At 38.2% G+C, this 22195-nt stretch overlaps 1 protein-coding gene across 6 annotated transcripts in view; it reads right to left on the reverse strand.

Annotated features, from left to right (window-relative positions):
- Positions 1–22195, reverse strand: part of LOC137252966 (putative uncharacterized protein DDB_G0286901) — a 155237-nt gene that overhangs the window by 75550 nt on the left and 57492 nt on the right. For all 6 annotated transcript variants that reach the window (XM_067789138.1, XM_067789139.1, XM_067789135.1 and 3 more), the window contains 4 exons: positions 10099–10215; positions 9910–10040; positions 5977–6380; positions 5483–5909 (listed from right to left, as the gene is read on the reverse strand). In XM_067789138.1, the coding sequence (XP_067645239.1) occupies positions 5483–5909; positions 5977–6380; positions 9910–10040; positions 10099–10215 (1079 nt within the window). The remainder of the gene's footprint in view (positions 1–5482; positions 5910–5976; positions 6381–9909; positions 10041–10098; positions 10216–22195) is intronic.

Below are 22195 nucleotides of genomic sequence, written 5' to 3' on the forward strand. Positions count from 1 at the left end.
CATATAGCATACCACTTACAAATACTATGCTTACGCTTATTTCTTACGGTTACATTAAACATACCGTCAGCAATGATGTTTACACAGCAAACAATTTTTATGGGTTACATTACTATTTGCAAATAAAAACAAGTAAGGAAGTCCAAGTTCGGGTGAAACCGAACATTACATACCCAGCTGTACACTTGAAATGCTGTTGTTGTTTGTTTTGTGTGCTTAATAGTTTTACAAGGCTGCGCAATAATATATATACATATGGTTCTATTCTGAACTAATTTTCGTTTAAAAGAAGCAAAAAGGATACAGAGGCTAACACAAATGACCTTGAGCGGGTAATAATGCAGTTTTTCTTCAGATATGGGGATTTCCCTACTGTTCATTTTAAAATAAAAATATAATAGAACAATAAACATAAACACACAAGTGCCATTGTACCAAAAAGCGTTATTACAAAAAAAGGGCAACTTTTACTAGAAATAGCTTATTACCGGCATCTACGCACTTTTACAAAATCTTTTATATAAAAGAAGGCGATTTAACCGGTTTAGTCCATTCTTACTGAAAATATTTCCTGTTAAAAGGCATACATGTGCACCAAATTTTTCGTCGAGTTATGGCTCCAGAAACGTTGGGAAATTCATTGTAAGAAAGGGGCAGTGCCATGCCTATTTTTCAAGATTTGAATTTTTTCCCATTTCTTGTTATAATGGCACAAAATACGATTGGTACAAAACTATTTTTCGCTAAGATTTAACTTATTATACAGTCATTTATATAAAAGTGGGCGTGGTCCTTAAACCAATCTTATCCATTTTTACTAGAAATATTTCCTGCTATAAGGAAAATATGTGTACCCAATTTTGTTATGATATGTAATTTTTTATTCGAGTTATGGCTCCCGAAACATAGAAAATTGCTTAGTCATAAAATGGGCGGTGCTATTTATTGTTATAAAACCACTTGGGAAATGAAATACCATTGATATAAAGCTCCTTTTTGCAAAGATATAGATTCTTTTATTCGTCCACGACCCTTTTAAAAATCTTTTATATAAAAGTGGGCGTGGTCACTAACCGATTTCGTTAATTTTTCTTCAAAGCATTCCATATAGTAAAGGCAACCTCCCAGCCGAATTTTGTTACGATAGGTTTAACGATTTTTGATTTATGATTAATAACATTTGTAAAAGTGATTTTATTACAAGTAGGCGGTGCCACGTCCATTTAAACAATTTTTTTTTTAATTTTTATCAATAGTCTCATCATCATAGAGCCTCAATATCAGTCAACTCGTCAAATTTCAACATTCTAGGTGTATTATTTACTAAATAATCAGGTTGTTTTTTCCCTTCACTAGGGTAGGCAACTTGCCGTTGGTGTGAGGGCTTAGCCGATCTCCATAGTGCCCGACTATGAGGCGGAGTTGTTTAGGACTGGCATCTACGCCGTTTCGCCTCACAGGAGGGCGGCGGGATGTTGGTGACCAAGAACTGCCAACCCCTAATCCAGGGTGTTATGCGGACTGTGCCTATTGGACGATTTGCAGCCAGGGGATAAATTCGGCTGTATTCGAACGGAGCCTTCCCGATACCGGGCCACCTCGGGAAGTATTGATGGCCTTACCACAGTAAGGGGCGCTGCTGTGGCTTACGGTTCTTTCCCCGTATATAATACTGGACCGCTGAGCCCGCCTTGTCGGGTAGGTGGTCGTACGACCAAGATGAACGACCCATTACCAAATTCTAATAAGGAGGATGATAAGAGGACTGAGTCGCAAGCCAAGGATGACAAATACGCATTAAGCGATGCATAGGACTCGGGGAGCGAGAGCAGTGCTGATTCAATGAACTCCGTGTTGGAAAAGCACACAAATGAAAACGGAGTAGAAGAGTGGAGAAGGGTACGAAGCAGAGGAAGTAAAAGAGCTTTCTCGCAGTACCGTGCAGCACTGACAATTGTCCAACGCCTGGGAGCAGTGGTCGACCCAACATAAGTGGAGATCGAGCGGTTGGATGGGCCCATGAGGCGGTAGAAGTAGGTCGAAGGCAGTTCAAAAGGTTTGCTGCTAGAAACCCTCGGTTCTGCAACCGGTACGAGGAGGAAGAAGCGTCGAATGGCAGAATGAAGAGGCAACGTTCGGCGGAAGGCGACAAGCCTGCTTTCAAGAGGCAGGACCCAGTCCCAGAGCCGCGAGGCAGGGCAGTCGCATAGACAAAACGAGTAGGCTCAAACCTGTAAGACAGATGGGCCCCAATAGCGAGGTAGCAACTATCTCGAAAGCTGCGAGTCAGAGGGAAGTTCCAACTACAGAAGTAGGAGATAAGCCAAAGGGAGATAACGCTAAGAATCCGGCTTTCTCGGAGGTGCTAATGGGAGTTAAAGCTAACACTCCGGCTTTCTCTGAGGTGCCAAAGGGAGTTAACACTAAGACTCCGGCTTTTCCCGAGAAGATGAGTGATGTGGCAAAGCAGTCACTGACTGTGGCGCTGGTTGATGGTAGCAGTCCTTTCGGACAGATGGCTACTGAAAGGTGGAGATCTGTAGAAAGGGAACTTATTAGCTTAATGCTTAAGATGATGCGGGAACAACCAAGTAAGCCCCTTCCAACCTTTGATTCGGGGGGATGGTATAATGGTGTGAAGATGATAGCGTGCGACAACATATCGAGCTTGCAGTGGCTGGAGGAAGTAGTTCCAAACCTCCAAAGGCAAGGCACGAACGCGCGGTTTGAGGTGTTGGATAAAGCGCAAATCCCCACGGTACCAAAAGTTAAGGTATGGATACCATGCGTGATGAAGTCGGAGGATACACTGCGACTTCTGCAGAATCAGAATCCGAACATACCGACACAGGATTGGAAGGTACTTACTGTATCTCGGCCTACCGAGGAAGGTCAGTTCTATATCTTCCAAATAAACAAGCAGACGGAGGATATATGGTACACACAGCTTGGAAAAATATCCTTTGGTACAGGCAAAATTTATATGCGACTCAGGAAAAGAAGTCCCGACGATAAAAATCCTAACACGCTGGAAGTGGGCGAAGTCGAAAAGGACCTCAAAAGCCTAAGGGGAAAAAGTCAGGTGGAGGTAGCCGACGTCACCACAAAGGTGTTAGAAGAGGACCAACAGCCAGATGGTGCTGTGAGTCGCACAGAGGAACACCCGGCACAACAGTTAAAAGAGGCTGAAGGGGACTTCGAACATTCTAAACTAAAAGGGCAAGGGGAGGACGACGACGTCACGATGAAGGTGCTGGAGGGGGAGATAAACCTCCAACACAGTAAAGCGGCGTCGAGCGAACATCTCCGAGGGTTCGTTTGACGTGGCGCTGATCCAGGAGCCGTGGCTCTCATCGGGACTTAGCGCGCGCGGATTTGGCGTTTACTATGCGCAAACGGAAGGACGGGTGCGAGCTGTAGTAATGGTAAGGAAACAGCTGCATTCATTTATGCTGCCTAATTACACTACTGAGGACCTCGTAGTGGTGGCCGTTGAGCAAAGGAATAAGCAGGCACTTATCCTGGCATCCTGCTTCATGGCGGAGGTTCCACCGATGGAGTGCAAGAGGCTAGTACAGGGCGCAAAGGGCGTTTGGTCATAGGCGCGGATGCAAATGCGCACCACAATGCGTGGGGAGGAGCAGATACGAACGAGAGAGGCGAATCTCTATTTTGTTACATCCTGCAAACCAATTTGTAGATAGCCAACAGGGGAAATGTCCCTACATACATTGGTCCAACATCCAGCAATGTTTTGGATATTACACTGAGCTCCGAACGTGATATATGAAGATATGATTGCATGGTTCTTGATAGACCATCCTTCTCCGACCATGCGTATATCAGCTTCAGCATCCCCCTAAAGAGGGCAGAGAAGGGAGGAACCTTTAGAAACCCTAGGTCAACAAACTGGACTAAATTCCAGAAACAGGTAGAAACGAAACTGGGACAACCCAAAGAGGTTGCCAATATGGAAGAACTTGAGGAGTCTAATGAATTCCTAACAAGGACGCTTATGATTGCGTATAACAAAGCTTGCCCTATAAGAAGATTCAGAGGAAAAGCAAAGCCGCCATGGTGGAGCAATGAGCTGAGTCTTCTAAGAAGACAGGTAAAAGAAATGTTTAAGCTCGCAAAGACCGCGGAAAGCGGAGCGTGTCGGGACGAGTATAGGGATCTACTGAGGATCTAAAAGCGTGAAATTTCCAGGGCGAAGAGAATCTCATGGAAAAGTTTCTGTACGGACATAGAGTGCTCCAGCGAAACAGCACGGTTGAGAAGTCCTAGCAAGGGGAAATATAGTCCAGGGACTAATAATGAAAGAGAACGGGGAATGGTCACGTAATAGTGAGGAATCCCTTGAGGTGCTTCTCGATACAAATTTCCCATCGGGAGATGGTTTAGGAGAGCCAGCAGACAGCACTCACATTTCGATCACGGAGCGGGTTGTGCCGGGCTTGGTGACCGATACCAAGATCGAGTGGACAGTGAAGACGTTTTCTAAGTTTAAATCGCCGGGCCCAGATGGTATATTCCCGGCCATGCTACAAGTTTCAAGTAGGGCGGTCGTGGAATGGCTTAAAATAATATTCGATGGGTGCATAAGACTGAATCATGTACCGCACTCTTGGAGAACTGCTCGTGTAGCTTTCCTACCAAAGGCGGTAAAAATCGGTTACGTGTATCCCAAAGATTATAGACCCATTAGCTTAACATCATTTCTGCTCAAAACCTTTGAGAGGCTGATAGATGTGTACATAAAGTCCAACGTGGATGAAAAGCTGCTCTCCACAACACAACATGCGCACACCAAAGGCAAGTCGGTAGACACCGCATTGCATAGGGTGGTAATAAGCGTAGAGAAAGCCCTGGAATATAAGGAATATGCTCTAGGAGTCTTCTTAGACATTGCCGGGGCTTTCAATAATGTCTCTAAATGGGCGATTATGGATGGTCTTAATTACATTAAAGTACATCCAGCCTTTACCAGATGGATCGGCTGCATGTTAAATTGCAGGAAGATTACATCACAATGGGGATTGTACGAGGCCACGAAATCAGTGGACAGGGGAACGCCGCAGGGCCAGTCCAACCTAACCTAATCAGGTTTTTTGTGTTTTCCAAAATGTTATATATATACAAAGTGGGCGTGGTTATCATCCGATTTCGCTCATTTTCAATCCAGCCTATTCTGGGTTCAGATAAGCTCGTGTACCAAATTTGGTGAAGATATCTCAATATTTACTCAAGTTATCGTGTTAACGGACAGACGGACGGACGGACGGACATGGCTCAATCCAATTTTTTTTTCGATATTGATGATTTTGATATATGCAAGTCTATATCTATCTCGATTCCTTTATACGTGTACAACCAACTGTTATCCAATCAAAGTTATAAAACCCTGTGTACAAGTACAGCTGGGTATAAAAATAATGAAATCTTCCTAGATCAATAGTTTGTGTGTATGAGCAATACAAACCGAGTACTTCGCTTCCGTGGTGCTTGCTTCTTTCTATTTGTTGTGTTATATTCACCATCAGAAGTTGAGTTCCGAGTTTTAAAAAATCGTTTGCGTAGATTAATTACACTTGAAGATGCTACTTTGCTCGTTTCAAGAGCCGGATCCGATTGCGATGTTGAGGTAGAGTAGTTAACTATTTTCGTTCTGCTTTGTCTTTGGGGAGTAATCAATTTATTTGAAGTAAGTTGTTCATACAAATTTGGCAAATGGGGCAGTTTATAGTTGAATATTTCTTTCTCGACATTTATAGACTTATTGTTGCCAACATTTTTGTGTATGTTTGTTACTTGAATTACTTGGGGATGGGACTCCTTAGAATCATCTATCAAAATATCATAGCTTCTTTGAAATTGCTTAGAACTACTTGGCTGTTCAATGTTATATTCTAACAAAAAAAAAATATATATATAAAAATAAGCAAAATATTTAGGTGATATTAATACGAATTTTACTTTGGGTCGCTCCTCTGTTATCTTTTTTGTTTGGTGGTACAATCTCTTTATTTTCCACATTTTTTATAATGTTTCTTGAAGTATTACATTTGCTTGGTCTTGAGCTCGCAATGGCTTTAGTGTTAGATGTCATAGTTATCACCCCATTATCTTCAATATTTTCAGGGTTATTTATTAGAGAAGTGCCGTGTAATTGTACAACTGATGTATTTAAGCTGGATTCTACTGAATCGTGATTTTTATTATAATATTTTAAAACAAATTTGTTTGCAATCAATCGCTTAGCCTCATCTTTTGGCAAAATAATTTCTGCTGTTTCGATACTACTTATGTCTGGAAAATCATTTGTGTCCTTAACGAGTTTAGCAGGTGCTTGGAATTTTACAGATAGATTCACTTGATTCCTTATTGGAGTATTGTATATTAAAAAGTATTGTTTCAAAAAAAGGGATTAATGAATTCACTGCAATTTTTTCTTAAAATTTAGGAAAAATTGCATATAATTTAAGAAAATTTGCGTATGATCTAAGAAAAAATTCGTAAAATTATATTTATGACAAAACTTCGTTCTTATAATATAAGAAACCATATTATTTATATTCTTACATTCTATGAATACGGTGTTTGAAGAGGTTTTCTTAAAATATACGCACTTTTTCTTGGACACATGCACTTTTTTGGTTCAGTGTAGAGCATACCAAAGTTTGACTGAATATTTGGTTCGGTTTGGCCGAGCATCCGAATTTTTTTTAATCATCAACGCCGCCGTAAAAGCTTGGTTCGTATCGTGTTATACGATCCGTGATAGAGTTCAATTTTTAAAATCGCTATAGCACTGAAATGGTGATTGGGATTGAGGTAATATTTACGTGAAATAGTGGCCACAAGTACGTATTAGATTCATAATATATTATCATTTTTAGGAAAACATTTACAGATTCATATTTATCTTTTGAGTGCAATTAGTTTTCGATACGTGATCGTATAACACGATACGGGCCGACCCTGCTAAATACAGCCAACAAAACTTTACATCAGAGCGATAAACTCAATATTGAGTAAAAGCAGGGCCGGATTAACAGGTAGGCAGAATAGGCAGTTGCTTGGGGCCCCGATTTTAGGGGGCCCCCAAAAATGAAAGACTTCTAGAATTTTCTTACAATCAGAACTGAAAATAAATTATGCTCAAATAAATAAAACTCGACGACCGACAAACTAGACAAGGTTCCTAAAAAGGACATTTCCGACTCATTTGACAAATTGTATGAGCATGCAAAGAAGTGTATCGAAGTGAAAGGAGAGTTTATTGAATAATAAAAAAAGGTTTATAACTTTTCTTCAGTTGGAAGGTCATACTGGTGAAAGTCTAGCGAATCAAACTTTAGTTTCTTACTGAAGACTGTGGTTTAGATATTCAAACATGTGCGGGAATTATAAAGGTGTGCAAGCAAGAATATTGAGTTTGAATGAGAATGCGATCTATGTTCCATATTCCGCGCATTTCCTTAATTTGGTTGGAGCGTATGCTGTGAAGTGCTGTTTTTATGCATTAGATTTTTTCGCCATTATGCAGACATTATATAATTTTTTTCCGCTTCCACCTATCTTGGGGCGTATTAAAAAATAAAATAAACAATGAGAAAACTTTGAATACATTGTCAACTACACGCTGGGAAGCACATTCGAATGCGACGAATGCAGTTTACGATTCATTTGATATCATATTAGAGGCTCTAGAAATCATTGCTGATGATGAAACACAAAATACTGATACTCGTTATGAGGCGACGTGTATCGCGAATAAAATGCAAAAATTCGAATTTGGTTTCATGTTGATTTTATGGAACTCTATTTTGACTGCTATGCGTTCAGTGAGTAAGTCATTGCAAAATGAAAAAGCAGATTTGCAAACGTGTGGTTTTTTGTACGGATTGCTAGAAGAGAGTTTAGTTTCATTCCCTGAAAAGTTCAATGATTTCGAGGAAAAAAGAAAACAATTATTACCTGGTGTAGGTTATACATAAATCATAAAACGTACTCGTCGTAGAAAAAACGAACCTAATGACGGAAATGCTCCAGAAGTCCAGATAGAATTTTCGCCTCGATGATTTTAGGACAAAAGGTTTCCTCGAAATCATCGACAAACGACGTGCGAAAGTGTATATGGAAGTTTCAGAGAGATTTGCATTTCTCATCAACTTTTCTAAAACTCATAGTCATTTGTATAAGATTCTAATGGAAGATCAATTAGCCGATGTATTTCCTAGCACAGAAATAGCTCTTCGGGTTTTTTTTAACATTAATGATCACATATTGTTCTACCGAACGTTCCTTCTCGCAATTAAAAAATAATCAAAGTTGCTGAAAGAGCTACAACGCGACAAGAGCGACGCGAGATATTAGGTATACTTTGCATTGAGTCATATTTATTGAACAAAATCGATATTGATGATATAATTGCTGAATTTGGCGAAAACGAATGTAGAAAACGACATGTTTATAATGTAGATAGTAATTTTATTGATATTATTACATTGTGACAATAAAATTTTTATGAAAGATATGTTTGTATTTTTTTAATCGAAAAAAGAAGGGAGCAGACGTGGAAAAAGGGCCCCCAAATTGTTGGTTGCCTAGGGCCCCGTTGAGGGTTAATCCGGCCCTGAGTAAAAGCATCAGTCAACATTTTGAATTTCAAATTGTATTGAAAGCCTATAATTTTCTTGGAGCTAGTAACTTTAATTTTTTGTAATTTTCAGAGCTTTTGAACAATAAACAAACACATATCTTTGACCACTATGTGTAGAAATCGTCTCCTTGTAAATGGGGAAATTCGAACGATACCACGCGTACTTTTTCGACAAAAAAAATTTCGATAAATGTAAAAAAGTCACGGGTCGCACCCGGTGAACCCCGTCATCAATATACATTAAGCCACTTCTGCAGAAGAGCAGACACGACGGATACACAAGTCACTTTGACCCAACTTCACTCTGAATACTGTAACAAGTTAAACTTTTACTTATCCAGAATCTAACCCGAAAAACGTATGTCCTGCATGCGATGCGTCCCCATATGATAGTAACCATCTTTGCAGCTGTAATCCACTTTACCAGCGCCTCTAACAGCAGCATCCCCATGGTCCAATCCTGTTGAAACTGCAAGTTTTCTTCAACCCCCATTAGAGGAATTTGATAACAATATGTAAGTGGTCGCAGCTATTGAAAGCACTGCTAACACAACAACACATTTTTATATGGAAATTCGACACACACCGCGGTCACTGTGGTGTAGTGGTGACGCGCTACCACACCTTAGGTGCTGGGTTCAAGTCACGGGTGAAGCAACATGAAAAATTTTGAAAAAAGTTTTTTCAGTTACAAAAAAAGTGGATGCCCCCCCCCCCCCCCCCCCCCCCCCGCAAGAGTGGTTTGGCAAACACTTGGAGTGTATTTCTGCCACCAAAAGCTTAGCAGTGCAAACGCATCTGCCTTGCAGCTGTCGTACGGAGTAGGCATAAAAACACTTAGGTCCCGTACCGCCAATTTGTAAGTAAAATTAAACGGAGCACGACGAAGATTTGAATAGAAAGCTGTGTAAATATAATAACAGTTCTGTATTCCCGCCTCATTGAGTGAATAATGTTGTAGGGAGACATCTCGTGGCAGTCCTGAGCACGGTGTTTTGCCAGGCCTGCAGCTTCCCCCAGTATTTTTCTTTTAAGCTCGAGGACCAGGTCAGAGACCCGTAGCACACAAGTCGTGACCAGTCGAGCTCATGATCCAACGTCGGCTGATCATTCCAGCAAGAAAAGTATAGTGTTAGCGCAGATCACAAGTGCGGTTCGGGTTCGTTTTCGGTCGAAAATTGGTATTCAGTCGGACTTTAGTGCATACACATGTACAATAAAATCATAAACTATGAAAAACTTACAGTGTCAATTTCTCGATTCTAAGGCTAACAGAGCAGTTTGTATATATTGCTTGATTATATGCCAGGCATCGACCATTGAATGAAAGCGAACGAGGAGAGCAGTTAAAGTCGATCCAAAAACTATCAGCATTCTGAAAGTAACAAGCTGTTATTAAAAGAAACTGACATTACTTCACCAAAATACTTTACCATCGGCTTGTAAAATTCAATACTGTCTCCGAACTTAAAAGTTTTGCAGCGAAATGAGTAAACCAGAAGATTCCGTGCCAAGTGCATGTTATAAGTATTCAATAAATCACGAGCGGTCTACAAGAATGTTGAAAATTTTGGGAAAAACTATTAGTACTAAAAAATTGGAGGAGAAACTGGGAACAAAAGTCATTACAGTTAAAATCGCTCCAAATCATAATTACACCCAGCGATGTCTTCGCTCAAAAAAAATGCGCGAAGGTGCGGCTTATTAATTTGCAGATACAAATGCATATGCGGGATGTTGGGGTATCTGGCGGTAGCGAAATGAAATCAACATGCATGTCCAATTGGTGAATCATCTGCTTAGTCCACGTTGCTACCTATGTAGGTAGTCATAGATGTGGTTAGTAACAATGCAAAATAATTCGAGTTGAAAGAACTGCTCGGACTTAAGCTGGTTTTTGATAGGGTTTTTCAGTTTGGTCGTTAAAACAAACTTCTGGTAACACTACGGACTCAATCAGTCTATGTGAGGTCCTCACGGACCGGCCAGTTCAACCTACCTACCTAAGATATGTATATTCCGGCATTCGTGGGCCGTTTATTCTGTTTAACAAGCAGTCTGACCTTCATATCACGATGTCTCCCACTAAGGATTTAGCTTAGGCTGTGAAATTCGGTCAGATGTCTATTATTCTACCAGCTGTTTTGAAGCCAACGCTTATCACTGCAGCCAGTTCTGTGTAACGGAGCGACTCGGGATTTTCTAGACCAAGGGCTGTTATTTCCGTTCAACCCCATTTTATTTGCTCTGCCCCCCACAAATTGGCATCCTCGGAGGAGATCCTAGCAGCCAGACTGCTGCATACTGTCTTGCTCCGGGAAGGTGTTGACCCTAACCACAGTGCGGAAAAATGGTTTTGCTACGTTTGCCGAAAAATAAAATATTTAAGGCGGTCACTCTTATGACACTGCGCCCTGTAGTACACGCCTCAGCTCACCTCCACTAACTCCGAGCAGCAATGCTGCCCAGCAAGCCAGAGTAAGTACCCCCTGTCGTTTGCACCAAACGGCCGCCCCCATCGCTACTATCTACGTTATATAGGGGGGTTTCCATTGTTATGGTCGCAACACTTTTGTGTAAAACTTTCATAACTTTAAATAAAACTGTACTTAGCTGATAGCTCAGTATTAGCTGTCATCCTTTAATGTTAACACGTCAATTTGTTAGTAAATAATAATAATAAATAAAACTGTCAAAGTGATGATTAAATTATGATATGCAAAAAGGACCTCAAGAAGTAAATTAAAAAATAAAATAAAAATAAATGTAAGGCGCGATAACCTCCGAAGAGATCTAAGGCCGAGCTTCTCTTCCAATTTGCGTCGTGCTCCTCTTGATTTTTCCCTACAAATTGGCCGGACGGGACCTACATGTTTTATGCCGACTCCGAACGGCATCTGCAAGGCAGATGAGTTTTCACTGAGAGCTTTTCATGGCAGAAATACAATCGGAGCGCTTGCCAGACACTGCCGAGGGGCGACCCCGCTTAGAAAAATTTTCTTCTAATTGAAAAATCTTATTTCTAAAATTTTGATGTTGCTTTGCCCGGGAGTTGAACCCAGGGCATACGGTGTGATAGGCGGAGCACGCTACCATCACACCACGGTGGCCGCCCAAGAAGTAAATTAAATTATAAAATATAAATTAAAAATTTTAAAAATTATTCAATGTTCTTGAGTTGAGGCATATTGCTTTCTGTTTCTTGCTTGAGTTTCGCGCTCAGTTCAAAGTTAAACATCATGAAATTCTCCATAGGCCCAGCCTGAAGTCCTCTGTCGTGGTCTAAACCCTTTCTGAGATAAGGCTCGAACAGTTGCTGAAACTTAGCATCGACCTATATTATATGTATATTAATGAAGCGAACTCGTTCAAATGTTGTATTTGGACTAACATTTGGGACGCCAGCAACATCGATTCATTAAAAAAAAGGCTCCGTCCTTTTTGGACTCAGTTTTCCATCATAATTCCGAAGCTGTTATTCCGGTAATAATTCATGTATCGTAAAAAATTTTGTGGAGATTGTCTGAATGCTATATTAATCACAAAGCAATTGAAATTTATGTCAAGCGGTGCTAAGTGAAGTTTTTGTGCTGGATTTTAAGAATTAAGTTTAATTGCTCTTGAGTATTGTGATGAAATATTTAAAGGAATCGATATACTATTAAAACTTTTGAACTTTTTGTACATTTAAAAATTTAATATTTATTTTTTTAATACAAATTAAAAAGATGATAAAAAAATTTAAGGTCCACCTTTATATAAATGGACCAAAAATAGAAGGCAATTTTTCCTTTAATAAAGACATAGTCTTGTTGAATTTTGACTAAAAAACTTTAACAATAGCTCTTGTAAAAGAATCTTGGGATTTAAGACTATAACGGCGGAGCGCAATCTTTCAATTTAAGGCAAACCATGTACTTGTGATTCACTAATTGATTATTTAAAATTTAAACATGCGCTCTACCTTTATAATTTTAAATCCCAAAATTCTTTCACAAGAGCTATTGTTAAAGCTTTTTAGTCAAAATTCAACAAGACTATGTCTTTATTAAAAGAAAAATTGCCTTCTATTTTTTGGTCCATTTATATAAAGGTAGTCCGTAAATTTTTTTATCATCTTTTTATTCTTTATTTTTTAGTACTGCCTACAAAAATGCAATTGCAACTTTGATTAGTAATTTAAGTAATTCCTAAGTGAAAATTCCTATCTTTAATTTGTTCAAAATAGCAAGATTTAAGAGAATTAGTGGAATTTTCGCTGACAACACTGGCGAAAACAACAGAATTCCACCTCGTTTGTCAGCTACTTAATTTGCACAGCTGAAAATCGAAAGTCTAAAAGAATCGTGGTGAAAGTCGCGTACGCCTAAAAGTATGCAAGGACGTGCATTGAGTTGGGTCTTCAACGAGGTGGAATTTTACAACGCCTGCAACACTCAGGAGGCTAGCCATGAAGGTATGGCCTAATCTTCTAAATGGTTCGATTTGTGCGTTACGTAGCTCAAATTTTTTGATCAAACATTGCACTGTCACCGAGTTTTAAACTATATTTCAGGTTTCAAGTCTCTAGATATCCATTGGGCAAGATGCCAAATTTAAAACTAATTTTCTCAATATCTCGAACCATGCGCCACCTAGCGGAATTTTTTTGATAAAATATTGCATTGTCACCGGGTTCTGACTTACGTCCCAAGTTTCATGTCTCTAGCTCATCGGGAAGTTACTCGAAAATCGATCGCAAGTTTCTCCCCGTTTTTTAAGGATTTCCAGTTATCTTGACTAGCGCGCCACCTAGCGGAACTTTGTTTTCTATAAGTTGTATTGTCACCAGGCCTGTCTCTAAATAAGTGGCAAGTTTCAAGTCTCTAGGTAATCGGGAAGTTAGTTAAAAATGGATTGAAAAATTCCCAAATTAAAATTTGTTCTCTTACTATCTCGATCCGCGTGCCACCTAGCGAATTTTTGTTGATCAAATGTTGCATTGTCACCGGGTTCTGACCCACCGCCCAAGTTTCAAGTCTCCAGCTCACCGGCAAGTTACTCAAAAATCGATCGCAAGATTCCCCTCGTTTTTCAGGGATTTGTAGTTATCTCAATTAGCACGCCACCTAGCGGAACTTTGTTTTCTATAAATTGTATTGTCACCGGGTCTCGTACTATGTGCTAAGTTACAAGTCTCTAGGTAACTGGGAAGTTTGTTAAAAATGAATTGTAATATTCCCAAATTAAAATTAATTTTCCTAATATCTCGATCCATCCGCCACCTAGCGGAAATTTTTTGATAAAATATTGCATTGTCACCGGGTTCTGACTTACGGCTCAAGTATCATATCCCCACCTCACCGGGAAGTTACTCAAAAATCGATTGCAAGATTTTTAAGATTCTTAAGGGCCCATTACTGATACTTAGCATAGACTTGACTTGACTTGGCAACTTAGCCACGATTATACTCCGCTTAGCGCATACAATCTGGCATCATAATCAGGATTTAAATTTATTTTTAAATAAATGTCAATTTGTATAACAAAATGTCAAAATGAAATGGAAACAAACAAATTGCATCTCAAAATGTAAACGTCACTTAGAACTTACATAGAAAGTCAAAATTCAACAGACTTGTAAGTCAAGTGTTGTCAAGTTTTGAGTAATCAGTAACATGCAATGTTCATTTAACAGAACTGTAAGTGACAGTTCTCAAGTCAAGTCAAGTCTATGCTAAGTATGGGTAATGGGCCCTTTACTTCGCCCTGTGAAATTGTAGCCACTTAAAATTTTTAGTGCCACCCTGCATTACTTGAAAAGAACAAAAATTGTTACCCTGTCATGTAATCAGCTGTTTCTTCACGCCAAATAAACAAAAACTTTCGTAAATTATAATTTATTCAAATAAATTTCATTTTAGTATACTGTGTTTATTTGTCAATGTGATTCATCAGCTGATTTATAGGGCTGTTCTCTGCACCGTCAATGGCAGCGAGGGCAAGCAATGTTGCATTTTTGGCAATTTTTAGGGGTAGGTTGTTGAAAAAGATAATGATGCCCTCTATTGAAGCTACGCTGACTTTACAACAGAATACAACTTTTTGAAGAGTGAAGGCGACGAAATCACAATCGTGACACTTATAAAAAGTTAGAAATAAACTAAACTGACCAACCTTTGGTATTGTAATATTTAGATTTTGTTTGACACGCATGCGGTCGCGGACGCCGTGCCTACCCCACCGAAGATCTTGGGTGGAAGTTCCTGGCAAAGCATCATCAAAAATTTAGAAAGCAGTTTTTTCAATTAGAAATAGGTTTTTCTAGGCGGGGTCGCCCCTCGGCACTGATTTCATACTCTTGAATGTATTTGTGTCATGAAAAGCTTTTCAGTGCAAACTAATGAATTGCCGATGCCGTTCGGAGAAGGCGTAAAACATATTGGTCCCGTCCGAACAATTTGTAGGAAAGGGACACGACAAAATATAATATACAATAAAATAAATTAAAGCGGAATGAAATAAAATATAAAACAAAATAAATTGAAATAAATCACTACTAAATTTAAAATAAGATATAAGTTAAAATAAAAAAAAAGTAACAGTAATAGAAAATAATGTAAAACAAAATATAATAAAATATATTTAAGTAGAATGAAACCAAATAATTTTAAATAAAATAAAATAAAATAAGAGAGCAAAAATAAATAAAACTATATTAAATAAAAAAAAAACAGTATTATAAAAACTGAACCTTGAACGAAGACTATATGCAGTTATAAAAAATACAACAAGTGCAAAGTTTTCAGGCTACAGGTAATGCAGTTTTTGTTCTTTTCCTCAAATAACTTGCGTAGATATTTTAAGACACCCAGTATATTCCATCCCCCAAACCTGGGCCCGTTTAGAAGAAGTCAATGTGGATTTGCACGCATTCCAATCGTGCCTCTCTTCCAAACACTCCTACATAGCATGGCGCAACGATACAAGGTGGCAGCATGGAACAGCTGATTATACCCTTTTTTTATTTGATTTGATACATCAACTTCCGGTACCGTACGATTTTGACATTTGTCCATCGAATTTACAAAAACAAAGTACCTACATGGAATTTTTATTTATGTTTGTAGGTATGTCACCATGCTGCCACCTTGTATCATTCCGCTATGCTACATAGAAGGATTGTATTTACGTTGCTTTACTAGAACCTTCGTGAGCGAGGATAACAATATATTTGGGAACTAGTTGTGCGTTCTGGAACTAGGTTAAGTATACTGCTACGCCTTGGTTGAGTTTCTTTCCATCACCCAGATTCCCCGAGTCTCAGTGCGTTTGGTGCGGAAGTAAATGGTACGTGCAAAATGCAGATCCTAAGTAATCGAATCGTTTACGATGCACTCTTTAGTTAATACGGAGACCGGAATCTATACCGATATATTATTATTTTGCTGTCGGTTTATTATCCATAGCAAATTACTGCAGTCGAGTCAATCGACAGGCTACAAATGTTCTCGATTTAATATTGAAATTTTACTAGTATCTGTTTCATAACAACCGATAAGTCATGGATAAAACCCCAATGAATTAGGGGACATAGAATATCCCCGTTGCAAGTATAGCTTTCATAAGAGGTGGCGAAAATACCTAAATGATTCAAGAGGTTGTGTAGCGGAACCCTTTCGATTGCCAGCGCAATTTGTAGCTTCTCCAACCCAATTGTCAACCTCATCTACCCGTGGCGAATCCTTTTTCTTTAGCCGGCTCTTGCGACCCCAAGTTCCATGGACCGTGAAGGTGGGGGCGGGATTCCCTAGAAACTTCAATCTGGTCATATCAAATCGTTCCCTTACAGAAATAAAGTAAGTATGTGTTTATAAGTTATTCTTACATTTTATTGTTTTTATATTAAAACATTTTATTTCATTTTTGAGTGGGTAACTACTCTGCGGGTGTAATTTTCCATTAAAAGGAAATGACGCCCGCCGAGATTGAGAAATAGAGTCCGCGGACGTTATTTCACTTTCAAAACGGAAAAAAAAACGCCCGTTGGCGTTATTGCCCTGCACCCGTTGTTTCCTTTTCAAAAAGGAAAAAGCGCCGGCCGGCAAAAGGGTTGACAAGCTATGAAGCTATACAGCTTTAAATTGCAATTACAACGCCTCGAATAGATGTCGGCCGCGCTTTATTTCCACTGAAAGAGTTCCGGAATTGCAACAAAATTTCACAAAGGAGACCGCAACCTTGTTAGCCTTGACTATCTGAGAACCCTTTCAGCGATGCGAGGCGAGGAAATCTCCATTAAAGAGAGAAACGAAATGCTGAACAAACAGTTTCTGTTTAATACCCAGAAACCTGAGCTTCCCAAAATAAATCTGATTGAAGAGGTCCGGCCTCCTTGGGACTTATGGAGTCATTTTCGTAAGAAATATGAAGAAATCCGGCGTAGAAAATTCATCCTTTTGATCCTAAAAAACTCTTTCTCCTGCTCTTATCACAAATTGGGTTGAAAATTAAATGGTGACGCTACCACAGCGCTAAAAGCCATACGCGCTCAGATAAATTACGGACTAAATCAGGAAAAACTCTAATACAGGACGGCGCTCGTGGCACTCGACTTGTCAAACAGTTTTGACACAGTCATTTACGGCACGCTACTCCAAGAAAAAGAAGGCTCGACTCTTCCCTTTTGTCAAAAAAAGATGGACTGCAAATTATTTGAATGGTTGGCAAGCGTAGGTTCAATTTGGGAACGAAACCCCAAAGCTTAACAAAATTAAACAGGGGATACCACAGGGCAGTCACCTATCCCCTATTCTGTTTAATACATATCAAATCTCCCTTCTCCAGTAGAAGGAGTAGCAATCATTTCCTATAACAACGACTGAACGATAATGGCAACCGGACATGGCCCTCCAATAGATGAATTAGTTTCTAAGTTTCCCCGGTCTTTCTAGTTTCTTAACCTCGCACAACCTGGCATTATCACCAACAAAATTCACGGCCGCTCTGTTTACGACGTGGAAGGAATATATGGCGCAAATATTGGACGTTCACGTCGACAAAACTGTCAGTCACCCAAAGATCTAAGGCGTACCGTTGGATAATACTCTCATCTTCAAGGCGCATGCCACCGAAATTGTATATAAAGTACAAAGCTGCAACAAAGTCCTCAAGTCGCTTCTTGGGAGCACTTGGGGAAAAGATAAAGAATCGTTGCTAACCACGTACAAAGCAATTGTCCGCCGCTCATGTGCTACGCGTCACCAGTTTGGTCGCCTGGTCTTAAAAACACATCCTAATGACCCCTGAACATCACCTACGTAGCGAGACCAAAGAGCTCAACATTAAAAAGCATAACGAAATGCTGAACAGGCAGTTTTTGCTAAATTGTCAGAAACTGGGTCACACTAGGAAACAACTGCTTGAGCTAGCCCCACCTCTAAGAGGGTTAAGGGACTGTAGGGTTCTTATTATTTTTATTTAACTTTGTATTTTAGTTACTTTGAACTTTGTAATTTTTTAAATGTATTATCAATATTTTAAGTTTCAATGTTGATTTTTGAATTATCAAAAATTTTCATTATGAAAAGAAATTTGTAAAACAAAAAGTTAAAAAGATCAAAATAAAACATAAATTTATTTTATTTATAACCTACAATTGGCGAACCTGCCAGGAGCTAATAATTAAATAAAAAATAAACATTTTTGATGTGTGTGCGATAAACTAACAAATCATACTTTTAAAGTCGTTGTGGCAGCACCCAAAGATCCAACCTTGGGGCCATTGTAGTGCAGTTAAACTTTTGCATTTTAACAAATCACAACAAGATACAAAAAAATACGTGAAAAGAACGAACAATACCAATACCAGTGCGATATTTGTAAAAAAAATTTAAAACAAAGTCGGTTTTAAATAGACATAAACTATATAATAGCGGCGAAAAGGGCAATCAATAAATGTGATCTTTGTGATAAGCGATTTATGTATATATGCTGCGTACTTAAACCAGCATATGCGTACTCATACCGGTGAAAAACAATATAAATGCAAATATTACAAAAAAGTGCACTGAATCCGCATTTACGTCTACATCTGGATGATAATATACAGCTACGGTTACACTCAACTACACATAAAGATGAAGATCCAGATACGCGTGAGCAAAATATGGCAGCTTTAAGGGAAGAAGAAGTTAAATTGAAAGTATATAGAACAAAAATATGATTTATAAATCTTGAATACTATATGAAGTAAATAAAGAGATTGTTTAGCTGAAGTGTTAAGATATTGAGGAATTAAAGCCAGAAGATAAGGAGTTGGAAGATTTATTTGACAGTTACTTCGATCCAATAAGCTAAACGTAAAATCAACAAGTTCCACTGTGAAATTATCAACAGCCAACACAATTTAAAAGTACTCAAGTGGCGTCAAAACATCATCAAACCAATTTCAAACAATTGCTACCGTACATCATCATCGTTCATAGGCAGAACCTTCAAACGTTTAAAAAACAACCAAAGCAATTATTATCCTCGAATAACTGATATTATTTTTGTTGCTTTTTCGGCCTTTGAATTGAAATAATTTTAATGATCTTAAACGAGCTCTAGGCCACACATTAAATGAAATACACACACTTGTTGTATATATTTAGCGTTATATTTAGGTCGATATTTCGATTTCAATTTGAAATCATCATCAGGACTGAAAAATGTTATAATATTAATAACTTAAAGGAGAAGCAGTAGCAACAGGAACAACTACAAACACAACACCATCAAAAGCCATTGCATAAGTATCAGTTACGGCAACAAACTAAATATAAGCAAGTATTTGAATAAAAATATCATTTTTATGTATGTATACTAAAATATAGATATATTATTATTATTATTATTGTAAACTCTCTTTTCATAGAATTACTAGTTAATTTTACTGTTTTGGTAGTGAACTATCTTTTCATTTAATTCAATAATGTTTCGTTCACCACAACATAATACACAAACCTACACTTTCTAATAATCTAAATGATTCATTTATAAATACACCAAATGACACTTTACAACAATATATTACAAATCAGTATGATAATTACAATCAAAACGAAATTTCAGCAACATCAGTCAAACTTCCACAATTTTGGACTAGTTGTCCAGAAGCGTGGTTTATACATGCTGAAACACAATTTAGTACAAAAAATGTAACCCAAGAGAATACCAAATACGAACACATTATAACAGCACTTCCACAAGAAGTAATAGTAACAATTTTAGATTTTATCCAAAATCCACCCCTCACTAACAAGTTTAGTGAACTTAAAAAAGTTTTGATAGAAAGACATTCACTTAGTGAAAATTCAAAACTAGACAAAATTTTAAGTGATTCAGAAATGGGTGATCGAAAGCCCTCTGAGTTTTATCGGTCATTAATTTTGTTAGCGGGTTCAAGTTTTAGTGAAAATATTTTAAAGAGAATTTGGTTGAGAAAACTTCCCAAAAATTTAAATGTCATTTTGGCTAGCTCAAGTTGTGATAATATTAATGAGTTAACAAAATTAGCAGATAACATTTTCGAAGTTATGAATAAAAACGAAGTTTTCTCAGTAAATACAAATCCAGATACAAAAGTTCAAAATTCTGTTGTTGAAAATCTAGTTAAAACCACCTCTTTGATGTGTGAAAATTTTCAGAAACTTTCTTTGGAGTTAGCTGAAATTAAAACAGAAATGTGTTGGAATCAATCTAGGTCGCGTTCTAATTCTAGGAACAATTTTAGAAATTCTTTTAGGCGTCGATCTAACTCGCGTAATAATCCAAATTGGTTGTGTAGATTTCACTACAAATTTGGAAATAATACTAGAAGTTGTGAACATCCTTGTTCTTATAACAAAAAACAAAGACTCAACAAACTAAATTCTTCCGTTGTTGCAGCGACGAACAACGGAAATTTAGAATTTTCGACGCGTCGCTTATTTATTTTTGATAGAGAAAACAAACAAAATTTTTTTAATTGATAGTGGACCAGAAATTTCGGTATTACCCGCGTCTAAATTTCCTCATACGAACCGTTCAGACATAATTCTCACTGCAGCTAATGGCTCAAAAATTGCCACTTACGGGAAAAGGCTTTTAAACGTAAATTTGGGTTTAAGACGTGAATTCCCCTTTACATTTTTGATTGCAGATATAGCCAAGCCAATAATTGGCGCTGATTTTCTTCGTAAAAATGGTCTTCTTATAGACATTAAACATAAACGTTTGGTAGATCCATTAACCAATCTCTCAGTTAATACAGTATCCTACTTTTGTGATATTCTATTACCGAAATTATTTGTGGTTAACAATAAATTTACAAAATTATTAAAAGAGTTTCCGTCACTTATTTCAGAACCAGATTATACTAAACCTGTTAAACATACAACAATACATCGACTTGTAACAGAAGGTAGTCTTCCATTTTCTAAGCCCAGGCGCTTAGATCCGGTAAAATACAAAGTCGCGAAAACGGAGTTTGATTTCTTAGTTAAAACAGGCATTTGTCGGCCTTCAAATTCTTCAGTAGCATCACCACTTCACCTTGTACCTAAAAAAGAGTTGAATGATTGGCGTCCATGTGGTGATTTTAGAAGATTGAATATTGTAACTGTTCCCGATCGTTTTCCCTTAACTCACATTCAAGATTTTAATATGAATCTTCGTAATAAAAATATATTTTCAAAATTAGATTTAGTTAGAGCATATACCCAAATTCCTATGGCTGAAGAAGATATTTATAAAACTGCTATTACAACTCCTTTTGGTATGTTTGAATTCATGAGAATGCCTTTCGGACTTAGAAATTCTGCACAAACCTTTCAAAGATTCATTAATGAGGTAGCAGGTGACTTAGATTTTGTATATGCTTACATCGACGACTTACTTATAGCAAGTAAAGACGAAGAACAACAGTTAAAAGATTTACGTATCCTTTTTCAACGCCTTACAGAGTACGGTTTAAACATTAAACCAAGTAAATGTACTTTTGGTGTAACAAATATAGATTTTTTAGGACATAACATTTCTGGAACAGGTATTCGACCTTCCGATGAAAAGATATCAGCTATTCGCAATTTCGAACGTCCAAAATCAGTTAAGCAGGCACAGAAATTTATTGGTATGGTAAATTATTATCATAGATACATTCCAAAACTAGCAGAATTTACAAACAAGGCAGTCGGTTCTATGTACCGGAGCGACTCGGGATTTTTCCCGACCAAGGACTGTCATTTCAGTGTGACCCCATTTAATTTGTTTCGTCCCTCCCACAAATTGTCATCCTCCCAGCAGCTCCTTGCAGCAGGACTGCTACATATTCTCTTACTCCGGGAAGGTATCGAACCCAATCCGGGTCCGTCTCCTGACCCCGGTCCTGAGAAATGGTTTTGCTGCATTTGCCAGAAAAGAATCTTTTTAGGACGGTCATACTCTGTTCAGTGTGTCTCGTGCAAGGGATGGTTGCATCGGACAGGTTGTTCTGGGCTTGATCCCAAAACCCGACGTCCACGTAACTTT

Source organism: Eurosta solidaginis, chromosome 5 (assembly GCF_040869045.1).
Source record: "Eurosta solidaginis isolate ZX-2024a chromosome 5, ASM4086904v1, whole genome shotgun sequence".
Taxonomy (NCBI): domain Eukaryota; kingdom Metazoa; phylum Arthropoda; class Insecta; order Diptera; family Tephritidae; genus Eurosta; species Eurosta solidaginis.